A 22,239-nucleotide genomic window follows, 5' to 3' on the forward strand; every position below is an offset into this window, starting at 1 on the left:
TGGATGAAGGCACCACGGCGGTGTGGCGGTGTTACACGCTGCGCTACGAAACCGGTGACCCAAGGTCAATCCCTGCTCACGGCGAAGATCTAAACCTTTCCTGAGTTGCGCTAGGAACTTCGACAGCCGAGTTCGATTCCCGCTCACGGCCAACACCGGTGACGATTACCTGAACCGGTCCTGGGCCTCCCCTAGGTCGACGCAGCCTCAAATGAGTACCTGGTGCGGTGTGTAAACATCGGCACTGTGGAGACAAAGGCGGTCAGCGTGGTGCTGGCCACCCATCCCCTCGTGTGCTGTGCCGGCACTCATAGGTGTTCGCTAACAGCACTTGCTCCAAAAGTGTGTTAAGGCTATACGGGGGGGGGGGTCTTTGTCTTTGTGCCAATTGTGCCAAGGGCACAGTGGGAAGTACATGGGGTCAACCCATAACACGTGGGACTGCCTCGTAGCCTGAGAGAGGAGACTGACAGTTCACGCATTCCTCAAAGTACACCTCGCCTGGTGCAGAGCTGTGGCCACGTCACCGCCACTTAGTCGGCGTCCTTTATTTCGAATGAGAATATTAATTCATGTTGGAGAAATCAGATGAGCTGTAAAGCTATTTTTCACAGGTGTCCTGTAGGGGCGAGTTAGAACGTTACAACAAAAAATATAAAAACACGATCAGAGTGCAGAGGTATCGTAGATGACACACGTTCGTCATCTGGCCACATGGCCGACCAGCTCTGAACCAATTCCTCAACCACATCAATTCCATACACCCAGCCATCAAATTCACCATGGAGGTAGAAAAGGAGAGCAAGCTACCATTCTTGGATGTTATAATCGAAAAAAGACCACATGGCTTAATGGGACACTCTGTCTACAGGAAAGCCACTCATACGGATGCCTATCTAAAACCTGCCTCCCACCACCATCCATCTCAGAATAATTCCCTCATCAAAACTCGATGTATTATAGAGCTCTATGTGTTTCCGACTGTCATCACATAGCCAGTGAACTGGAACACGTACACCAAGCTCTCAAGATGAATGGATATTCAGACTACACAATCCGTAAAGCTGTCACCCCAACCCTTGGGAAAGAACCATCTGAGGACCCAATCAAAACCATCACCTTGCCATACACAGCAGGGGTCACTAAAAATATTTCCAAAATCATGAGCAAACAGAAGATCCAGGTTCGATTTAACACAGTACATAAAATTCGTGATCTGATCCCATCTGTGAAGGATGTGATCCCTGACATACAATACCCCGGTGTCTACAAACTAAGCTGTGCCTGCGGCAGTAGTTACATTGGGGAAATTAAGCGACGTGTCTCGGACCATGTTTGTGATCATAAGGCGGATCTGAAACACGGTAGGACCAATACCTTGGCCATGGCTGATCATTGTCTTCATGTGGTGGGCTCACACGAAATTGATTTATCTAAGACGAAGGTACTTTGCAAGCCCACTGGCTATCAACAAAGATTCGTTCATGAAGCCATCCATATATGTAGACACAGACACAATTTCAACCGAGAAGATGGGTACAAACTGAGCAATCATTGGAAGGACGTTATCAACCAGTTTAAGTCATAACTAGCTATGATGTTCCCATCCTACCACCTTCCGATGTTAGTTGTGCTTTACGCCCATTTCAGACTTGCGCTTTCACAGGGTTCACACCAACACAGCCACTTTGCGCGCCGACCCCTTGGTTGCGGCTCTGCGATCTCCCATTAACTTGCTCATCTCTCTTTCACGTGCTCATTTTCACCTGGCAGCCCTTTGATTGGTGGAAAACCAAAAACCGTCGGGTTGGCTGCCCACCACTTGCATTATCATTGGCTGCTGACATTTGGGCTACGCCCATTTCAAACCTCACCCCCTCTTTTCCTGAAGACGACCACTTGTGTTGCGATCGAAACGTCGTCGTTTTTGTTTTTTGTTCTTTTCTTTGAACCTATCTCTGTGACTTTACCGAAAGACCCAAAGAATATGTAAATAAATCACTTAAAAAAATATATACAAATAAAACTAAACATTTTTTTGGTTTTTACCAAGTAAGACCCACTGAGCTATTAGCTTATTTTTTTCAGAAGCGATTTGGCCACAAATGATAGCTCAACAAAGTGGCAGCTTATTGTGTGGACATTCATCGCAGCACATTAATGACATAAACCCATTGAGACGCGTCAAACAGCAATTGCCTCTCGTGTGCAAGGGACATCTGGGTTACGTGAGATACATTTAAGCACACGAGTTTAAATATATACGCAGTACATTTGTAAATGTAACAAAGGCAGTCTGACTCGAATAATGATCGAATATTAATCTGAATGAGGCTACGTAAGAAGGTGAATTGCACGGCGAGAGAGGAAATTAAACGCGCAAGCAGTATAATTTCAATTCTGAAAGGATGGAGAGTGACTCAATCGGGCAAAGTTGAGACGACTTAGAATTAGTTTTTTTAGCTCAACGAAGTGTTACAATAATATTGAAAAATAATCATTTAAACTCCTCTTTTTAATAGCACCGTTTGTAATGTCGTTTGTCTCTTTATCTGTGATTCTTAATTACGTTCGTGTGAGTTTTGACGTGAGGTTAGAAACACCTAAGTCTGCGATTCTCTCCAGTTGCCCAGCGTGAAAAGTTGGAGCCAAGTTTGTTTTTTGCCCAATCCTGACCAGCTGGCTCAAGAACTTAGTAAACAAACAACACGTGGACTCCGATCGCATTCGTTCCTTTGTTTCTCAGTCCGCTTGTCCTGGTGAGGGTCGCGGCGACAGCGTGTTGAGTAGTGGCGGTCCACACCTCCCTCTCCCTGACGACAGCACTACATTACTATACACTATACACTACATTACTATACACTACTACACTATACACTACACACTACTACACTACATTAATATACACTATACACTACATTACTATACACTACTACACTATACACTCCTCTACACTACATTACTATACACTACTACACTATACACTCCTCTACATTACTATACACTACTACACTATACACTCCTCTACACTACATTACTACACACTACTACACTATACACTCCTCTACACTACATTACTATACACTACTACACTATACACTCCTCTACACTACATTACTACACACTACTACACTATACACTACTACACTATACACTCCTCTACACTACATTACTATACACTACTACACTATACACTACTACACTATACACTCCTCTACACTACATTACTATACACTACTACACTATACACTCCTCTACACTACATTACTATACACTATTACACTATACACTACACTATACACTACAGCAGCATGTTGAGTAGTGGCAGTCCAGACCTTCCTTACCCTGGCGACAGACGCCTAGCTCTACATTACTACACTATACACTACTCTATACACTACGCTATACACTACTATACACAGACGCTAGATCTTTCTGGGGAAATCCGAGGCATTCCCAGGCCAGCCGAGCGACATCATCCCGCCAGCGTGTCCTGGGCCGGCCCCAGGGTCTTCTCGTAATCCGAAACGAACTAAAATCTACACAAAACGCGGGGGGAAATGCCAGGCAATTGGCTGGAGGCGTCTTGAAGACGTCAAAACAAACGCGGTAGAATCCAAAGAGTCTTGCGTTCTTGCGCATGATGGCATCAATACGTCCAACATGATGAGGTCGCACTCATTACACACAAAGAGCTTGTCACCAATGAACCGCAGTATCTTGCCCAGCTCATCAAGGAGCATAAACCATCATCACGCCAACTCCGGCCATCATCACGCCAACTCTGGGCATCATCACGCCAACTCTGGGCATCATCACACCAACTCCGGCCATCATCACACCAACTCTGGGCATCATCACGCCAACTCTGGGCATCATCACGCCAACTCTGGGCATCATCACACCAACTCAGGGCATCATCACGCCAACTCTGGGCATCATCACACCAACTCCGGCCATCATCACACCAACTCTGGGCATCATCACACCAACTCCGGCCATCATCACACCAACTCTGGGCATCATCACGCCAACTCCGGCCATCATCACACCAACTCTGGGCATCATCACACCAACTCTGGGCATCATCACAACAACTCCGGCCATCATCACACCAACTCTGGGCATCATCACGCCAACTCTGGGCATCATCACGCAGCTGCAGCAGCTTTTGGCACGAACAGAGACGGTGGTCACCACATTCGCGCGCTTTCAGATGCGCTTCTGCGGCCGTCTGGAACGCTTCTTCCTTCCGATATTGGGACGCCACCAGAGCTATGCGCTTTTAAATCATCATCCAGATTGACAAGGGAGACAAAGGCGTCCGAGCGTGGTGCTGGACACCCACCCCATCCCCTCGTGCGCCGTGCCGGACATCGTAAGCGCTGCACCCAAACAGCACTTTGCGTGTTTATTTTTCCGCGAGTGTGTGTGGTTAACGTAGCCTCGATGCCTCGTAGTAATCGCTGTCTATTTGGTGTTTGATCATCCAAACACCTCCTGTTTATCGCCTGAGAGGGTAAAGTCCATTCTTATATTACTAGCTTGTTAACCCGTCCTAGGACGGAAGCTGTAATATTAAATATGTACGTTAACGTTTTATCGTGTGATTGTTAATTTTATTAGGAAATGTAGCGCGTAAATATTTTTTTCTTCACTTAATACAATAAATTAAGGACTTTGGAAGGTTTCTCGGGATACGATATTTTGTGTGAATCTCTTATCACTGTTCAAAAGGTTTCCCTGCGGTTGGCTATCCTTGATGAACACTTTCATCCGCTGAGGATATTTAGATCCAGACAGAGCCACGTGCAACTGGCCGTGGGAAAATTACGGATCCGTTGACATAAATACCCACATCTTCAAAAGTCTGACCCTGCCAATTGTTGATCGTCATCGCATACGCAGGAATGATCGGAATTTGTCGTCGTTTCAGTACGAAAGGAAGAATGGCATCACTTGGAGCGAGGTAAATGAAGACGATTTCGCCTCTGTTGCAAAATGCGAACAACAACCTCTGTTCTAGATTTAAAGCTCTCGTGACTGCAAGGATCCATACTCTTTGGTTCTATTCGGTAAAGTCACGTAGGTAAAAAAATAAAACAACAAAAATCACGACGTTTCGGCCACAACGCAAGCGGCATTCATCAGGTGAAGGGACCAGACTGTCTCGAGAACAGCGCTGGAGTGAAGACAGCTAAGCTCAGACCGCGACCTTTAAGCTGTGTGCGAGGAAACAAGGTGCCTTGACAAAGGAATTAGCATAAAAATTAGCATTTGATTGGCCGACTTAGCATGATGAACGGTGTAGAGGTGGTGTACATGCGGGTGAACATGCCGGTGGTGATTTTTGTTGTTTTATTTTTTACCTACGTGACTTTACCGAATAGAACCAAAGAGTAACAATCTCTGTGGCTGTATAATTTGATAAAAAAAAACCCCGTAACTTTACTTTAGCACTGTTTTCAAATCACCCGAAGCTGTTAACTGACGAATTTCTCTTCACCGATGGACGCTTGACAGCGAAGATTGTGAAGAGAGTGCGGACACTGTCTGAAGTAACTTAGCAAAGAGAAGCATTAGAGTTACCAATAAATTGATCAGAGTATAATTGTATCTTGTCTGAGTGTAATGGCAGGGAATATTGAAAAAAAGTACGTCATCAAACACTCCACTGCATTTCACTGTAGCACTGTATTAGTGGCAGTGAATGTTGCACAAAAGTACGTCATAAAACACCTCACAGCATTTCACTGTAGCACTGTATTAGTGGCAGTGAATGTTGCACAAAAGTACGTCATAAAACACCTCACAGCATTTCACTGTAGCACTGTATTAGTGGCAGTGAATGTTGCACAAAAGTACGTCATAAAACACCTCGCAGCATTTGACCGCAGCACTGCATTCATGGCAGTGGTTGCTGCACGCAACTACGTCATCAAACACATGACGTAATGTCACAGCAGCGCTGGTCTTTAACGGACGTTCAATCAGTTGCAATCCACTTCTCTGATACTTGCTTATCCCCCGCTTTCGCTCGCTGGGGTCGAACATGTCTGCAAAGTAGCAGAGAAATGTTTCGCGTAGCATAGTTGGGAAGCGAAATGCAGACTTACCTTTCGTCGCACGTGGCGAAGAAATAAATGAAGGCACCGAATGCTCAACGTAGGGTCATTTATCGCCTTCACTTTCTATAAAGAGACGTGAAATCGAAAGCGAATTTGCGTTAATAAATGTCATAGCCGCCCGACTTTCTGCGTTCGTCAACAAATCCAGGCACACGTGAATAATAATGAGGGGGGGGGGCGCGTGTGGAGTGACGTCATGCGCGGGAAACACACATGCAGCCTTCTTTGGATCGTTATATTAGTTGCTGCGTTGATTTATTTATTAGCTTTACTCTCCATGAAGAAAGGTCAAGATTGTTTTTTTGCGTTAACAAATTCTCGTTTCCGCTCCACCTTCTTCATGCGGAGTGACGTCACCCGTTCATGATTATTAATGAGGGGGGGGCTGGTCGACGTGGAGTGACGTCACGCGCGTTACACACAGACATTCTTGGCTCATTATATTAGTAAATATTTTTGTTGTTATAATTTTAATACCGCCAAAACGAAGAGTCCCATCGATAGCACTTGCCACCACCGGTCTACTAAGTGCCTCGCAGTGTGGGTGGGCGATCTTTGCCTTCGTCCGTGTCCGTGTGTTGTCTACTTTGCGCAGGAGTTTGAGAACACGGACGTGGAGGACGAGGAGGCCGTGGGCTTGAGCCCCCCCGTCTCGGAGCTGCTGCCCTCGTCCCCGTCCACACACGACGTCTACGTGCTGCCCCTGGCCAACCTCTCGCACGGAGGGCAGCAGCAGCCCGCGGGCGGTACGCGACGCGAGACGCGTCACGGTCAGACGCGACGCGAGATGTGACACGAGATGTGACACGGTTAGATGGGACACGGTTAGATGGGACACGGTCAGACGCGACACGAGATGTGACACGAGATGTGACACGGTTAGATGGGACACGAAATGTGACACGAAATGTGACACGGTTAGATGGGACACGGTCAGACGCAACACGGTCAGACGCGACACGGTCAGATGCGACACGGTCAGACGCGACACGAAATGCGACACGGTTAGATGGGACACGGTCAGACGCGACACGAAATGCGACGCGAGACGCGACACGGTCAGACGCGACACGAGATGTGACACGGTTAGATGGGACACGGTTAGATGGGACACGGTCAGACGCGACGCGAAATGTGACACGGTTAGATGGGACACGGTCAGACGCGACACGAGATGTGACACGAGATGTGACACGGTTAGATGGGACACGGTTAGATGGGACACGGTCAGACGCGACACGAGATGTGACACGAGATGTGACACGGTTAGATGGGACACGAAATGTGACACGAAATGTGACACGGTTAGATGGGACACGGTCAGACGCAACACGGTCAGACGCGACACGGTCAGACGCGACACGGTCAGATGCGACACGGTCAGACGCGACACGAAATGCGACACGGTCAGACGCGACACGGTCAGACGCGACACGAGATGTGACACGGTTAGATGGGACACGGTCAGACGCGACACGAAACACGTCAAGATACGACGAGACTCGATACGATGAGATGCGACACGGTCAGACATGATGAGGCACGGCGAGACGCTAAGAGACACAACACGACCAGACGCGACACAGAGAGACGCGACCAGGGTGTCCACCTCTCAACAGTGATGAAGTTGGGGGGTGGATGGAAAGGGGAGGGGGGTTGGAATATTTTCTGGAGCTCAGCACCCGGACAGATCCAGATACAAAATGAAGCCCTGCTTGTTCCCATTAAAAACGCGTAGTGGAGCTTATTCTCACGAGATTTCGTGATCTGATTCACACTGCGATTGGGTCGCCGTGGTGGCGAGATGCTAACTACCTCGCTTGGTATGCAGGAGGACGTGGGTTCGATCCCGACCTTGACGCCTGCTGTATAGTTGGAGTTGGCGTGTCTCTCTCCCCGTGGTCGCGTGGATTATTCTCCGGGTCGTCGGGGTTTTCCCTCCACATTGAGGATCAACATCACGCGTTTAGAGTCTTTGGCCGCTGTACATTTCCACGTGATAAACCACTTCGTTTGGGCTATCGTTTCTGGTAGCCAGGTCGCTTCTGAAAAAGAGCTACTTAGCTCAGTGGGGGCCTTACCTGGTGAAATTCAAATAGTTCCTTGTTTAGATTCGTGAGGGTCTTCACCTTTCGTTTGATGCAAAAAAACTTATCAGAAGAATCAGATATGTGCTCTTTTTTATGACCCTGGGTTCAAGAGTTCCTCGGCCCTCACGCAAATCACGTTTTTTTTGCATGTTTTTTTCCACAAGTACGTGTGGTGAATGCAGACTCGATTCCTTGCAAAGGGTACCAATTTGGTGTTTCAACATTGCCAGAAAGGGTAAAACCGATCCTTGATTCTTTATACTTTGACACTGGAAAAAAACACAAAAAGGTCCCATTGATCATGAGAGTTTGGAGACTGCACACCGTGCTACCATTTGGGGACCCGCTACGATTTGAAAATGTAAAAATGCTTCCGGGACGAAGCAATTATTTATTTAAATTGTCACTTCGTGGCTGTTTTCCTTGTTAACTCTGCCTCGTGCAACGCTGCCAAAGCAGCAGCAGCATCAGCATCACTAAATAATGTATGAATGTATAATTTTTCGGGTTACTTTTATTGTCGATGCTGCAACCGCGGTAGCAGCGGTGCACGACTACAAACTACAACAAACAATCACTCGGCGGCCTAAAAAGGGAAGAAACGCGCGGATAGAAGAATGGGCGACGTTTAAGTGGACAATGGTCACGCCACATCGCGGCACCCCCCGGTGGCAAACCCCACGCCAAACCCCACGCCGGGGACCCTGGGAAAAGGCCCCGCCAAAGCCAGAAAGCCACTCGAGAAAGAAAAAGCCACTTTTGGGACGCGGTCCCAAAAGCTATACTTGGTGTTTTTCATCTTGACAATTTATATATTTACCCGTGAAAGAGAGCTTCGTGGGTCATGTATAATTATATATTTAAAAATAAAATATAGAAATTCGAGCGCGTTATAGGAGCGTGCGGGAATTTGGGGAATTCGTCGTTGGGGCGGCGCCAGGTCGCACGCGGCGGCCGCATGGACTGGCGGAGTGGCGCGTGCGCTGCCCTCTCCGCCCCTGTCCTCTCCTCCGCTGCCCTCTCCTCCCTCTTTGCCGTTGCCCTCCCACACGTTGCCCTCTCCGCCCCTGTCCTCTCCTCCGCTGCCCTCTCCTCCCTCTTTGCCGCTGCCCTCCCACACGTTGCCCTCTCCGCCCCTGTCCTCTCCTCCGCTGCCCTCTCCTCCCTCTTTGCCGCTGCCCTCCCACACGTTGCCCTCTCCGCCCCTGTCCTCTCCTCCGCTGCCCTCTCCTCCCTCTTTGCCGCTGCCCTCTCCGCTCCTACCATCCCCGCCGTTGCCCGTTCCGCCCCTGTCCTCTCCTCCGCTGCCCTTTCCTCTTCTGTCCACTCCTCTCTCTCTCTCTGCCCGCTGCCCTCTCCACCCCTGTCCTCTCCTCCGCTGCCCTCTCCTCCGCTGTCCTGTCTGCCCGCTGCCCTCTCCTCCCTCTTCGCCGCTGCCATCCCCGCCGCTGCCCTCTCCGCCACTGCCCTCTCCTCCCTCTTTGCCGCTGCCCTCCCACACGTTGCCCTCTCCGCCACTGCCCTCTCCTCCCTCTTTGCCGCTGCCATCCCCGCCGCTGCCCTCTCCGCCCCCGAGAGCGCCAATTGCCCCGGTGACATCGCACGGCCTGGAATGCGAAACCGCGGCTCCGCTCGTTGGTGAACGCGCCGCTTTGTCGGTGTCTCGGATTCATCGCCGGGGTGGAGAGGGAGAGGACGAAATGGTCTTCACTCTCTATCTCGCGAGCCATCACACCCCTCCGGGCATGAGCACAGTCCGTCCTCGCACGGTCCCTCCTCGCACGGTCCCCCTTCGCTCGTCACGGGACGAGCGAGGAGGGACCGTGCGGCGATACATCTGACAAAATCCCCGCCAAAAAACGTGAATTTGAAAGTGGCGATTTTTTTTAATTAGAGTAATAATAATGATTATAACGTTGACGATGCTGATATGTGCAAGCGATGCTATCTTTCACCGCGGGGTTTTTGTTTTTTTCATTTTTCTGGGGGCTGTCTGGCGTCCCCTACGTGACCCGCGTTTGAAACCTCCCCCCCCCTCTCCTTCCCCACCCGCGCGCCTCTGTCGCAATTTGTCTCGATAGTCGGGAGTTCAGCAGATCGTGCTGTATACTGTCGCCAACGCTGCTGCTACTACCACCACCACCATCATCACCATCATCATCATCATCCCAACTGCCATTGCCTCCATCACCGCCGCCGCCACCACCACCACCACCACCGCAAACGCCACCGTCATTTGCTATTACTGTCAACACTACTCTTTACCACCACCATCATTACCACCACCACCACCACGACCACCACCATCATCACCATCATTAGCATCACCACCATCATCATAATCACCATCATCACCACCACTGCCATCGTCACCATCACCACCACCGCCACCACCACCATCACCACCACCATCATCATCACCACCATCTCCACCATCATCATCATCACCATCATCACCACCACTACCATTGGCACCATCACCACCACCGCCGCCACCACCACTACAAAGACCCCCTCCCGTGTAGCCTGTAACAGACTGTTTGGGGCAAGTGCTGTTAGCGAGCACCTATGAAGGCCGGCACAGCACACCAGGAGGTGGGTGGCCAGCACCACGCCCGACCGCCTTTGTCTCCCCAGTGGCGATGTTTACACTTCGCGCCACGTACTCGTTTGAGGCTGAGTCGACCTAGGGGAGGCCAAGGACCGGTTCGGATATTAGCCACCATTATTGTTCGTGAGCAGGAATCGAACCCGGGTCGCCGCGTTCGTAGTGCAGCGCGCTAACCGCTGCCGCCACCATCACCACCACCGCCACCGCTGCCACTACCATGACTGCTGGCCACACTACTTCTGCCACCAGCAACAACCACCGTCACCGCCAACGTCACCACCACCACCGCCACCACCGCCAACCAGCACGAGCGTCACCAGCGCCGCTATCGTCACCGCCACCACCACCACCACCCAGCGCCACCCCCCCCCCCCCAGGGCAAAGTTTCATGCGGCAGTGGCACGCACGGAGAGACAAACGCCGTCTTTGTGACGCCCTTCCTCCTCGGCGCGCCGCCGTGCCAGCGATCCGCGCCACGGGGCTTGTTGACTCCGAACGAACCCCGAAGGACACAGTCGACCCGACTGTTTACAATTAGCCATGGGGCAAGGCGGGCCCCATGGCTAAACGGATTTTTCTCCCACCCGACCCCCCACACCCCCACCCCCTCTTCTTTCTAAAATTAACTTTTTCCAGTAAATTTACACCGGGACCCCTTTTTGTTTCGTGCGCGCGGCACTTTTTTTTTTGGTAACATTTTTTTCCGGAGGCAACAAGTGGAAACGGCGGAGATTGGGTTTCGAACGTGGCGTACCTCCCACCCCACCCCACCCTCTCAACTCCCATCAGATTTTCGCTGGACGCAGGGGGCGGAGGGTGGCGGTGGGACATCTTGTTCGTTGGCTCCGGCCGTCAAAGAATTAGGCAATTTTTTTTTCGCTTTGGGGAGGAGGAGGCGTGCGTGGTGGTGGTGGTGGGGTGGGGGAAATGTCCACAAACTTCCACTTGAAAAATGTTACGGCCGCTCGCTCGCTCGCTCCTGCGGAGTTTTGGCGTCACAACAACACGGCCAGGGTCCCACCGCATCCCAAAACGCTTTGAGGCTCGTTGGTTGCGATATGTTGCGTTGACATGCGGAATGACGCACGGCAAATTTGAGGGCTTTTGCTCTTTTACGTCGCGGGGGTGGGGAGAGAAACGATTTCCATCAACTCGTGGAAAATTTTGGGGGGGGGGGGGGGGGTTTCTTTTTTTTAATCCGACACTCACGAGCTGCAGCGTTTAGCAACAGGAATAGCAACAACAACAATCACCACCACCAACAACAATAATAAGCCAAATGGAAAATCGCTGAGCGTTGTAGATTTTCAAAAAAAATTGTTTACCTGCAGAAGTTTTGAGACCCTGAACTTGCTTGTGAGATGGGAAGATTAGTGTGTATATATTTTTCTAGAAGTATATCAACCTTAGTACGAACCCTGCAAAATTATTATTTGTGTTCATACGTGAGAGCGGGCGAGCGGGCGAGAAGAGTGTATGTGTAGAGTGGGAGGTGGAGGATAAATTCCAATGGGATGGAGGCTTGCAACACCGACCCATCGACGCGGGGATTTTTGGACAGATGCGTTTAGTCGCGGGGGGGGGGGGGTGGGGATTAATTTCTGCTGCTCGCGGCGCGAGGGTCACAAACTGCGCGCAACTGCCGAGCGCGGATAAAATTGATTACGATTTCAAATCAGTGCCACGTGTTTTTTGATGAAGGGGCCCATTCTGAATGAGCGCCTCACCCCCCCCCCCCCCCCCCCGCGAGCTGTGTGACATTAATGCGGTGTCACAGTTCTCCCCAGCCCCACGGGAGGGTTAGGGAGGGGGGGGGGGGCCTTTTAAACTCAACTATTTAATTTTACCAGGTAAGGCCCGACTGAGTTGCGTAGCCACAAACGATTACGCGGCCATTTATAGCAGCAGCCGAATAACTCCGAGTGCGTGATGTTTATTCTGAATGTGGAGGGGGGAAAACCAGAAGACCCAGAGAAAAAATATCGACGCGACCACGGGGAGAGAGGGAGGGACACGCACACTCCAAATACACAGCAGGCGTCAGGGTTGGGATCGAACCCACGACCTCTTGCATACCAGGCGAGGTAGTTAACATCTCCTAGCCACCGCGGCGCTTAACGCACGAGATTTAGTAACGTTTCTTCTCCAACCAGGGGATGAAACCGCGGGCCAGTCAAAGCGACGCGTGATCGATTGTCTTTTGTATTTAACAAGGGCGACGCGCGGAGTTACGTGGAAGTCGTTTCGGTTTTATTGGCCTCGTTCGAGGGACAGGCGACGGAGAATTTATATTCCAGGATCGTTGCCGCTGGCGGCCTCTCGGTGGCACCAACTCCGAGCCCCCCCCCCCCACCGGGTCAAAGCAACTGCCCCCCCCACCACCACCCCCCCACCCCTCCATCACCTTCTTCTGTCCCCAAGTGAAACCGTGGCCCGCTTACCGCAACTCGGCCAGGACTTGAACTGTGCTCCGTGGCCGGCGGCACGAGAGAGTGAGGTAGCGGCGGCAGGAGGTGCCAGAGGACGCGAGCAGGTGGCAGGGGAGGTTCATGGAGGGGAGGTTGATGGAGGGGAGGTTGATGGAGGGAAGGTTGATGGAGGGGAGGTTGATGGAGGGGAGGTTGATGGAGGGGAGGTTGATGGAGGGGAGGTTGATGGAGGGGAGGTTGATGGAGGGGAGAGCGGAGAGGTCAGGAGGGTTTGGATGGTGAGTCAGGCGCTGTACGTCCATCAAGGGACGATTTAGATAGCAAGTTAAATCGCGGCTGGAAACAGAGAGAGAGGGATGTGAATCTCCAGGTTTGTAGGTTAACTCGGATTTGGCTGCCACTTTGGGCTGGTGGCTGATTTCCCTGGGCCTGTCCGCATGCTTCGTGGGCTCGGGACCGGATTCGCCACGCGCTGGGATTCCGGCCGAGCAGGAATTACACCGCCCAAGACGTAGTGGGCAGTGGGAACGTTCAAGCTAACCATGAATTGAACAATTCATTGTCTCGGCGATGCGGTTACCGGCAGGCTGTTCGCCCGCAGGAATTTTCGGGTCTTGCTCGGGAGTCATGCTGGTAAGAAATGTGCCCATCTCATGACATCACGAAATGGAACTTTACAGAAAGAAAAAAAAAACCTTGATATGCCTGTGTTCGATTAACGAAGTTTGGGTGTAACGAAATTAGGTTTTGTTATACCATTATTTTACACAGAAAGCTAAAATGTAATACATAAATAGACACACTTAAATTAATACATAAATAATACATTCATCGATCAAAAGCACGAGACAAATAAGAATACAATAATGTTTCTTCACTGTTACTTTTTTTAATTGTTGTCAGTTTTTTTTGTTTTAACACTGCACGGTATAAAATATTAATGTCAATATAAATTGCATTTGTTTACAATATGAATGGTAAGTTATTAAGTATTTTATAGTATGAAAGGGTAAGTTACGAAGGCTGAGAACGCATCCTCATAGTGCTAATGATATAGGTGATTCAATGTACGTTGTTTCAACATACGAATTAAGTTCCAGGAATGCATCTACTTCGTATATAGAGGTATTTATTGCTGTATTTAAGTCAGCTGCGCCCGTCCATCGGGTCAACTTGAGTTGACCGTCCCAGGGTAACTCGGCGGAAGAGGCGAAAAAGACGCGCAGATTGAGAGGAAAGAGGAGAGAGAGGAAAGAGGAGAGAGAGGGAGAGAGAGGGACAGATGGAGAGGAATAGAGACGCGCGAACGGGCCGGAGGAGAGAGCGACAGCACGGAGGAGGGGGAGAGAGGGGCCAGAGATGTCGCGAGGAGGGACGTGGAGGAGAGCGACTGTGGCGGTGTCCGGGAGAAAGGGGAGAGACACGCAGTAGAGAGAGAGATAGAGCCGGAAAGGGAGATACGCGTGAGATGGAAGAGAGATGGGGATAAGAAAGCACAGAGGCTCGAGATGGAGAGAGGAACGACTCAAAAGGCACGCAGATGGGAAGAGCAGTGGAGAGACGGGGAGGGAGAACGTGTGTTGGAAGTGCGCTGAGTTTGTTCTCCATCCTCCGCACTCGCCATTAGCACGGTTGACGACGTGCGGTGGTGCGGAAGACGTCCAAAAGACGAACAAACATAACATGCAGGGACGGAGAGCGATGGAGAGAGACGAGGCACACACCTAGAGGCGGGCGAGAGAGGGGGGGGAGGAATTAATACAGGAGAGTCGGAGAGTGAGACAAGAGAGAGAGAAAGGTAAAGAGGTGAGAGAGTTGTGACAGAGGCGAAGAGAAATCGAGAGACAGCGTGAAGACGGAGAATTCGCAGAGACACGGAAGGGGGACGAACTCGACCATCAAGATGAGAGAGAGTGCAACGTGAGTACGAGACTCTCACACACACGCGCAGGGAGAGAGGGAGGCTCGGTAAGATGACGGGGAACAACACAGAGGATCAGAGAGAGAGTGCTGGATCATCGCACAGAGAGAGTTGGTGTGTTGGTGGTGTTGGTGGTGCAACACCGGCGACGATTATCTGAACCGATCCCGGGCCTTCCCTTAAGTCGAGTCAGACCTCAAACGACTTCGCCCGGTGCTCGTGTAAACATCGCCGCTGGGGAGACAAAGGCGGTCGGGCGTTGTGCCTGCCACCCCCCCCCCCCGCCTCGTGTACCGTGCCGGTTTCCAAAGGTGCTGCAGTGCTCGCTAACAGCACTTGACCCCCAAAAGTCTGTTAAGGCTACACGGGGGATCTTTGTCTTTGGTGGTGGAGGAGGAGGCGGGGGGGGGCTCTCTTCCTCTTCCCCGCTCGGAGCGTGAGAAGGAAGGGGGACGGTGACGCGGCGGGGCCAAGGCGGTTCCTGTGCCCCCCCCCCCATCCACCTCCTTCACCCACCACACCCCCCCCCCATCCTCTTACACCCACCCACCTCCCCATCCTCCCACCCACTACCACCACAGCACCCCCCCCCCCCCATTCTCCTCCACCCACCACAGCACCCCCCCCATCCTCCCCTTGCACCCACCCACCTCCCCATCCTCCCACCCACCACCACCACAGCACCCCCCCATCCTCCTCCTCCACCCACCATCGCAGCTCCCCATCCTCCTCTTACACCCACCCACCTCCCCATCCTCCTCCCACCCACCACCACCACAGCACCCCCCCCCCCATCCTCCTCCTCCTCACTCAGTTGCAGAGCTTCTCTGAACGCGACAGTGAGCTCACTGCCGTGTTTCCCCAACGCGTCTATAACGTGTGCATGGGGGTGGGGGGCTGTGTTTTAAAATCGTGTAACATTTAGGTCCTCTTCCACGCAGTTTGCCAATCCATTCCGTCGACATCCTCCACAGCAACATCAGCAGCAGCAGCAGCGGCAGTAACTTCGACTACTCTATTAACTTGTTTTACGTCCTAATATATATTCAGTTTGTTGAAATATCTCGTCTCGAAAAAAGAAAAGCAGCAGCTGCAGCAAATAGAAACTTTTAATCCCGAAGAAGGGGAGGGGAAAAAACGGCGTCGGTGGAAATGTTCATTTTAAAGGGGAGCCAAAGCAAATAATGAAAGTGCAGAGATCGCTGTCGAGGGTCAAAGAGAGAACGGGCGGCAGCGGAGATGCGGACGGGAGCGAGCGGTCAGGAGCGGTGGCGGTAGTGGTGGCGGTGGTGGTGATGGTGGTGGTGGGAGCGGTGGTGGTGGTGGCGGTGGTGGGAGCGGTGGCTTCGGCAGGCGAGGCGAGGCGCGCATGAAGACGAACACGCGGGTGGGGGGGAAGGGACGGAGAGACGAGGCCTGCCGCTGCTGCTGCTGCACCACAGGTGTGTGTGTGTGGGTCTGCGTGTGTGTGGATCTCTGTGTGTGTGTGTGGGTCTCTGTGTGTGTGTGGGTCTCTGTGTGTGTGTGGGTCTCTGTGTGTGTGTGGGTCTCTGTGCGTGTGTGGGTCTCCGTGTGTGGGTCTCTGTGTGTGTGTGGGTCTGCGTGTGTGTGTGGGTCTCTGTATGTGTGTGGGTCTCTGTGTGTGTGTGGGTCTGCGTGTGTGTGGCTGTGCGTGTGTGGGTCTATGTGTGTGTGGGTCTGCGTGTGTGTGTGTCTGCGTGTGTGTGTGGGTCTGCGTGTTTGTGTGGGTCTGCGTGTGTGTGTGTGGGTCTCTGTGTGTGTGTGGGTCTGCGTGTGTGTGTTGGTCTGCGTGTGTGTGTGGGTCTGTGTGTGTGTGTGGGTCTGCGTGTGTGTGTGGGTCTGCGTGTGTGTGTGGGTCTCTGTGTGTGTGTGGGTCTGCGTGTGTGTGTTGGTCTGCGTGTGTGTGGGTCTCTGTGTGTGTGTGGGTCTGCGTGTGTGTGTTGGTCTGCGTGTGTGTGTGGGTCTGTGTGTGTGTGTGGTAGTCTCTGTGTGTGTGGTAGTCTCTGTGTGTGTGGTAGTCTCTGTGTGTGTGCGTCTGCGTGTGTGTGTGGGTCTCTGTGTGTGTGTGGGTCTGCGTGTGTGTGTTGGTCTCTGTGTGTGTGTGGGTCTGCGTGTGTGTGGTAGTCTCTGTGTGTGTGGGTCTGCGTGTGTGTCTGCGTGTGTGTGTGGGTCTGCGTGTTTGTGTGGGTCTGCGTGTGTGTGTGTGGGTCTCTGTGTGTGTGTGTGGGTCTGCGTGTGTGTGTTGGTCTGCGTGTGTGTGTGGGTCTCTGTGTGTGTGTGGGTCTGCGTGTGTGTGTGGGTCTGCGTGTGTGTGTGGGTCTCTGTGTGTGTGTGGGTCTGCGTGTGTGTGTTGGTCTGCGTGTGTGTGGGTCTCTGTGTGTGTGTGGGTCTGCGTGTGTGTTTTGGTCTGCGTGTGTGTGTGGGTCTGTGTGTGTGTGTGGTAGTCTCTGTGTGTGTGGTAGTCTCTGTGTGTGTGGTAGTCTCTGTGTGTGTGCGTCTGCGTGTGTGTGTGGGTCTCTGTGTGTGTGTGGGTCTGCGTGTGTGTGTTGGTCTCTGTGTGTGTGTGGGTCTGCGTGTGTGTGGTAGTCTCTGTGTGTGTGGGTCTGCGTGTGTGTGTGGGTCTCTGTGTGCGTGTGGTAGTCTCTGTGTGTGTGGGTCTGCGTGTGTGTGGTAGTCTCTGTGTGTGTGGTAGTCTCTGTGTGGGTCTGCGTGTGTGTGGGGGTCTCTGTGTGCGTGTGGTAGTCTCTCTGTGAGTCTGTTTGTATGGGTCTGTGTGTGTGTGGGTTTCTGTGTGTGTGTGTGGGTCTGCGTGTGAGTGTGGGTCTGCGTATGTGTGTGGGTCTGTGTGTGTGTGTGGGTCTCTGTGTATGTGGGTCTCTGTGTGTGTGTGGGTCTCTGTGTGCATGTGGTAGTCTCTCTGTGTGTGTCTGTGTGTGGGTATGAGTCTGTGTGTGTGTGGGTTTCTGTGTGTGGGGTCTCTGTGTGTGTGTGCCGGAGGCCCCGGGGGGACAGGCGTCTATGACGTCTCCTGGCCAAACCCCAATTGGCGGAGCCAGGAGATTGAATCTCTACCCTCGGGGCTCCTCCAGAAACAACGAAAAGCCACTACGGATGGCCACGTGGAATGTTCGAACACTCACTGCGGAGGAGAGGCTGCCACTCCTCTGTCGGGAGCTGGACCGGTACCGCCTGGATCTCTGCGGCATTCAGGAGGTCCGATGGACCGGTTCTGGCTCCTGCCACCATGAGGGGTGGACAGTCCTCTACTCGGTGCAGCAGACTGCCAAACAACAGGGTGTGGCTCTTCTTTTGAACAAAAGAATGAAGGGGGCGTGGGAGCGTGGCTGTGAGGTGTGGGAAGCTGTAAGCCCCAGGCTACTTTGGGCTCGGCTTCCCATCAACCGGATGCGAGGAGTGGTGGTCATGGTTACTTATGCCCCCACCGAAGACGAACATCCGTGGAGGGATGCAGGCAAAGCCGATGAGTCAGATGCCTTCTATGACCTCCTGTCACAGGTGCTGGCTAAAGTGGTACCTCGGGATAGAGTCATCATGTTGGGTGACTTCAATGCCTGAGTTGGTCATGATGCTGGCACCTGGTCTGGAGTGATTGGAGGGCATGGGCCAGATCAGCTCAATAACAACGGTAGGAGGCTGCTAGATTTTTGTGCAGCCCATGGGCTTATAATTACCAACACGCTGTTCCGGCATCAGCGCATCCACACAACATCATGGATGCATGCCGGGTCCAAGCAAGAACATCTGCTGGACTACATAGTGGCGGACCAGCGGATGGGAGCCCATGTCCTTGACACCAGGACCTACCGTGGAGCTGATCTGCCTTCTGACCATCGACTAGTCATCTGTAAGATGCGCCTGCCATTCTTCCACTCCGGTGGTGGGTGTACACCCAGGACCCCATTCCAACCTAAAGTGGCCTGGTCTCAGTTATCTGATGAAAGTTGCAAACGAGAATTTCATCATTGCTTGCGGCTGGGATTGGCATCGTCCCCGACTCCTCCTGATGTCGAGGGTAAATGGGCGATGTTTAGGACTGTGACTCATGCAGCTGCAATGGCTGCTTTGGGTACGCGGTCCAGACCTCCCCAGAGACCCTGCCTGACAGAGGAGGTGTTCAGGATGGTTGAGAAAAAGCGACAGGCCCACTGTCATCGGCTACAGAATCCCACGTCAGAGAATGAGGAGGCTTACCGCAGCCTTCGTTCGGAGGTTTGGAGAGCCGTGAGGCGCTGCAAGGATGGATGGTGGTCGCGGGTTGCTGAGGAGATGGAGTCTGCCTCAGTGGCCCGCGATCACAAATCTCTATTTAACTCCATCAAAAAAGTAACCTGCAGCGCCACACCTATTACCATCATTAGGGGAAAAAACGGTGATGCAATCTCCAACCCCCAGGAACAGGTTTGCAGATTTGCTGAGCATTTCTGTGAGGTCCTGGGGGAGGGAAAATCCCTCAGCCAGGAAAACATCGTGGCACAAAGTGAGGATGACCCTGCTGAGGTTGTGGTGCCTTATATATTGGAAGAAGTCACCCCCTGTGAGTGGCTGGCTGAGGTGCCATCTGTTGAGGAAGTACTGAAGGCGATCCGGAGTCTGAGACCAGGAAAGGCAGCGGGCAGAGATGATCTCCCAAGCGAAATGCTGAGGGAGGGTGGCGTTTGTGCACAGACTGCCCTATATGACATCATAACAACAGTCTGGACCACTGGCCGGGTTCCGCAGGATTGGAAGGATGCCCTGGTGGTCCCCCTCATTAAGAAGGGGGACCGCACAGACTGTACCAACTACAGGGGCATCTCACTCCTCAGTGTGCTGGGAAAGGTCCTGGCAAGGATTATTCAACATCACCTTGCCAGGCATGCTGAGGAGAGGCTTGTGGAGCCCCAATGCGGTTTCGGGAAAGGGCGGTCCTGCACAGATGCCATATTTTCTGTCCGTGTAGGGAATTCCAGCAAGACCTACATCTCTGATTTATTGACCTGGTCAAGGCCTATGATACCATCAGTAGGCCTGGGCTCTGGGTTGTTCTTCGTGCTTTTTGGAGTACCTGACCCTCTGCTCACGATCATTAAGGACTCTCATGATGGTGAGCGGGCCCGGGTAAAACTACGTGGCCGGGAGTCAGAGCCATTCCCTGTACACCTTGGGGTGCGACAGGGACGTCCTCTGGCTCTCACATTATTTAACATCTATTTTGACCACGTAGTTCGTGAAGCCTTCAATAGCTGTACCGGGAGAATCTCCATATGGTACAGATATAATGGGAGGCTGATCGATGCCCAGGTGCGGTCAAGGGATGGCTCCCTATTGCTCAACCATGTTATGTATGCCGATGATTTGGTAATAGCTGCTCATTCAGAGGAGGAGTTGGAGACGCTGCTGCTGAGACTGGAGCATGCCACTAAGAGATGGGGCCTTACCATCAGCCCCACCAAAAACTAAGTACCTGCCTGGGTATTTTGTACCATCGGACACTCCACCCCCACAACTCCCAATCGGTGATGGGGCAGTTATGGAGAGAGTGGAGAGTTTCCCATACCTGGGCAGTGTGCTTATGACTGGCTCCGGTTTAACAGCAGAGGTCTCACTCCGAATCAGTCGAGCGGCAATATCTTTTCATCGGTTGCGTAACGCTGTGTGGAAGCTACGTGGTCTGTCGCTCCGCATTAAGCTTCAGGTCTTCTCAGCCACGGTCATTCCCTCCCTTCTCTACGCTTGCGAAACGTGGACCCCCTTAATGGAGCATCTTCACCGGTTGGAAACATTTAGGCTAGCCTGCCTACGGTCCATCCTGGGTTTAACCAGCAGGCTGGATTGTGTGAGGAGCTCACAAATCTTTGAAAGATCTGGGCAAGGTCCCATCGGTGAGCTCCTCCGGCAGGCAAGGCTGCGTTGGCTGGGCCATGTAGCCCGCATGCCCAGCCACCGCATGCCAGAACAGCTTTTGTTCGGCCGGATCGAGGGGGCTAAACGGGCGCGACACGGGCTAGAGAAGAGATGGAGTGATGTGGTACAGGAGGACGTGGAGCTGAGTGGACTTGCCGATGACTGGTACCAGCGGTGTCAAGATCGGCCTCTGTGGAGGAGGCTCGTGAAGGACGCTACTGGGCAGTTGGAGGCAGTCGCCCTCCAACAACAACGGAGGGCCGAGGAGCGACGCTCACAACAACGAGCGGAGCGCCGGGTGGCTAAAGCACAGCAGGTTGGCACAGTAGGGGGCACAGGTGGTGCACAAGCCAGTCATCTCAGTCGACCCGTGGCACCTGCTGGGTCTGCCCCGTGACCTCATGCCAGCAGGCATTCGACACTTCACGTGGCCTCAAGGTGCACATGGCCTGGCACAAGCGTCGTAGTGGCGAATGGCGGTTGTTGTTGTGGGTCTCTGTGTGCGAGTGGGGAGCGGTAGTGTAGTGGTTAGCGCGCCGCGCTATGAACCCGGCGTCCCGGGTTCGATTCCCGCTCACGGCCAACACCGGTGACGATTATCTGAACCGGTCCTGGGCCTCCCCTAGGTCGACTCAGCCTCAGATGAGTACCTGGTCTGGTGTGCAGTAAACATCGCCACTAGGGAGACAAAGGCGACCGGGCATGGTGCTGGCCACCCATCCCCTCGTGTGCCGTGCCGGCCTTCACAGGTGCTGCTCGCTAACAGCACTTGCCCCAACAGTCTGTTAAGGCTACACGGGGGATCTTTGTGCGTGTGTGTGTGGGTCTGTGTGTGTGGGTCTGTGTGTGGGGGTGTCTCTGCGTGTGAGTGTGTGTCTCTGTGCATCTGCCGGTCATCTCAGCCAGGCAACCCACGGCACCTGCTGGGTCTGTGCGGTGACCTCCTGCCGGCGGGCGTTAGACACTTCACGTGGCACTCGAAGTGCACCTAGCCGGGCACAAGTAGTGGTGAATGGCGGTTGTTGGTGTGTGTGTGAGTAGGCGTCAGGGTCTGGTTCGAACCCACGAGCCTCCTTGCATACGCCGTGCTGTCCAGGGTAGGGTCCAGATGTCTTGTGACCCCCCCCCCCCCCCC

The 22,239-nt window shown here is 52.7% G+C and overlaps 1 protein-coding gene across 2 annotated transcripts in view; it reads left to right on the forward strand.

The window, feature by feature from the left end:
* The window catches only part of LOC116956494 (uncharacterized), a 116,891-nt gene that overhangs the window by 50,292 nt on the left and 44,360 nt on the right, over nt 1-22,239 (forward strand). Inside the window, exon 3 of one of the 2 annotated variants that reach the window (XM_076052300.1) lies at nt 6,724-6,874. In XM_076052300.1, coding sequence (XP_075908415.1) covers nt 6,724-6,874 — 151 coding nt within the window. Of the gene's footprint in view, nt 1-6,723; nt 6,875-16,347; nt 16,622-22,239 lie in introns of those variants that run through there. The other variant, XM_076052302.1, reaches the window with a different exon arrangement.

This window comes from Petromyzon marinus, chromosome 3 (genome assembly GCF_048934315.1).
Source record: "Petromyzon marinus isolate PM22_M1 ecotype Great Lakes invasive population chromosome 3, UKy_Petmar_22M1.pri1.0, whole genome shotgun sequence".
In the NCBI taxonomy this organism is placed as follows: domain Eukaryota; kingdom Metazoa; phylum Chordata; class Hyperoartia; order Petromyzontiformes; family Petromyzontidae; genus Petromyzon; species Petromyzon marinus.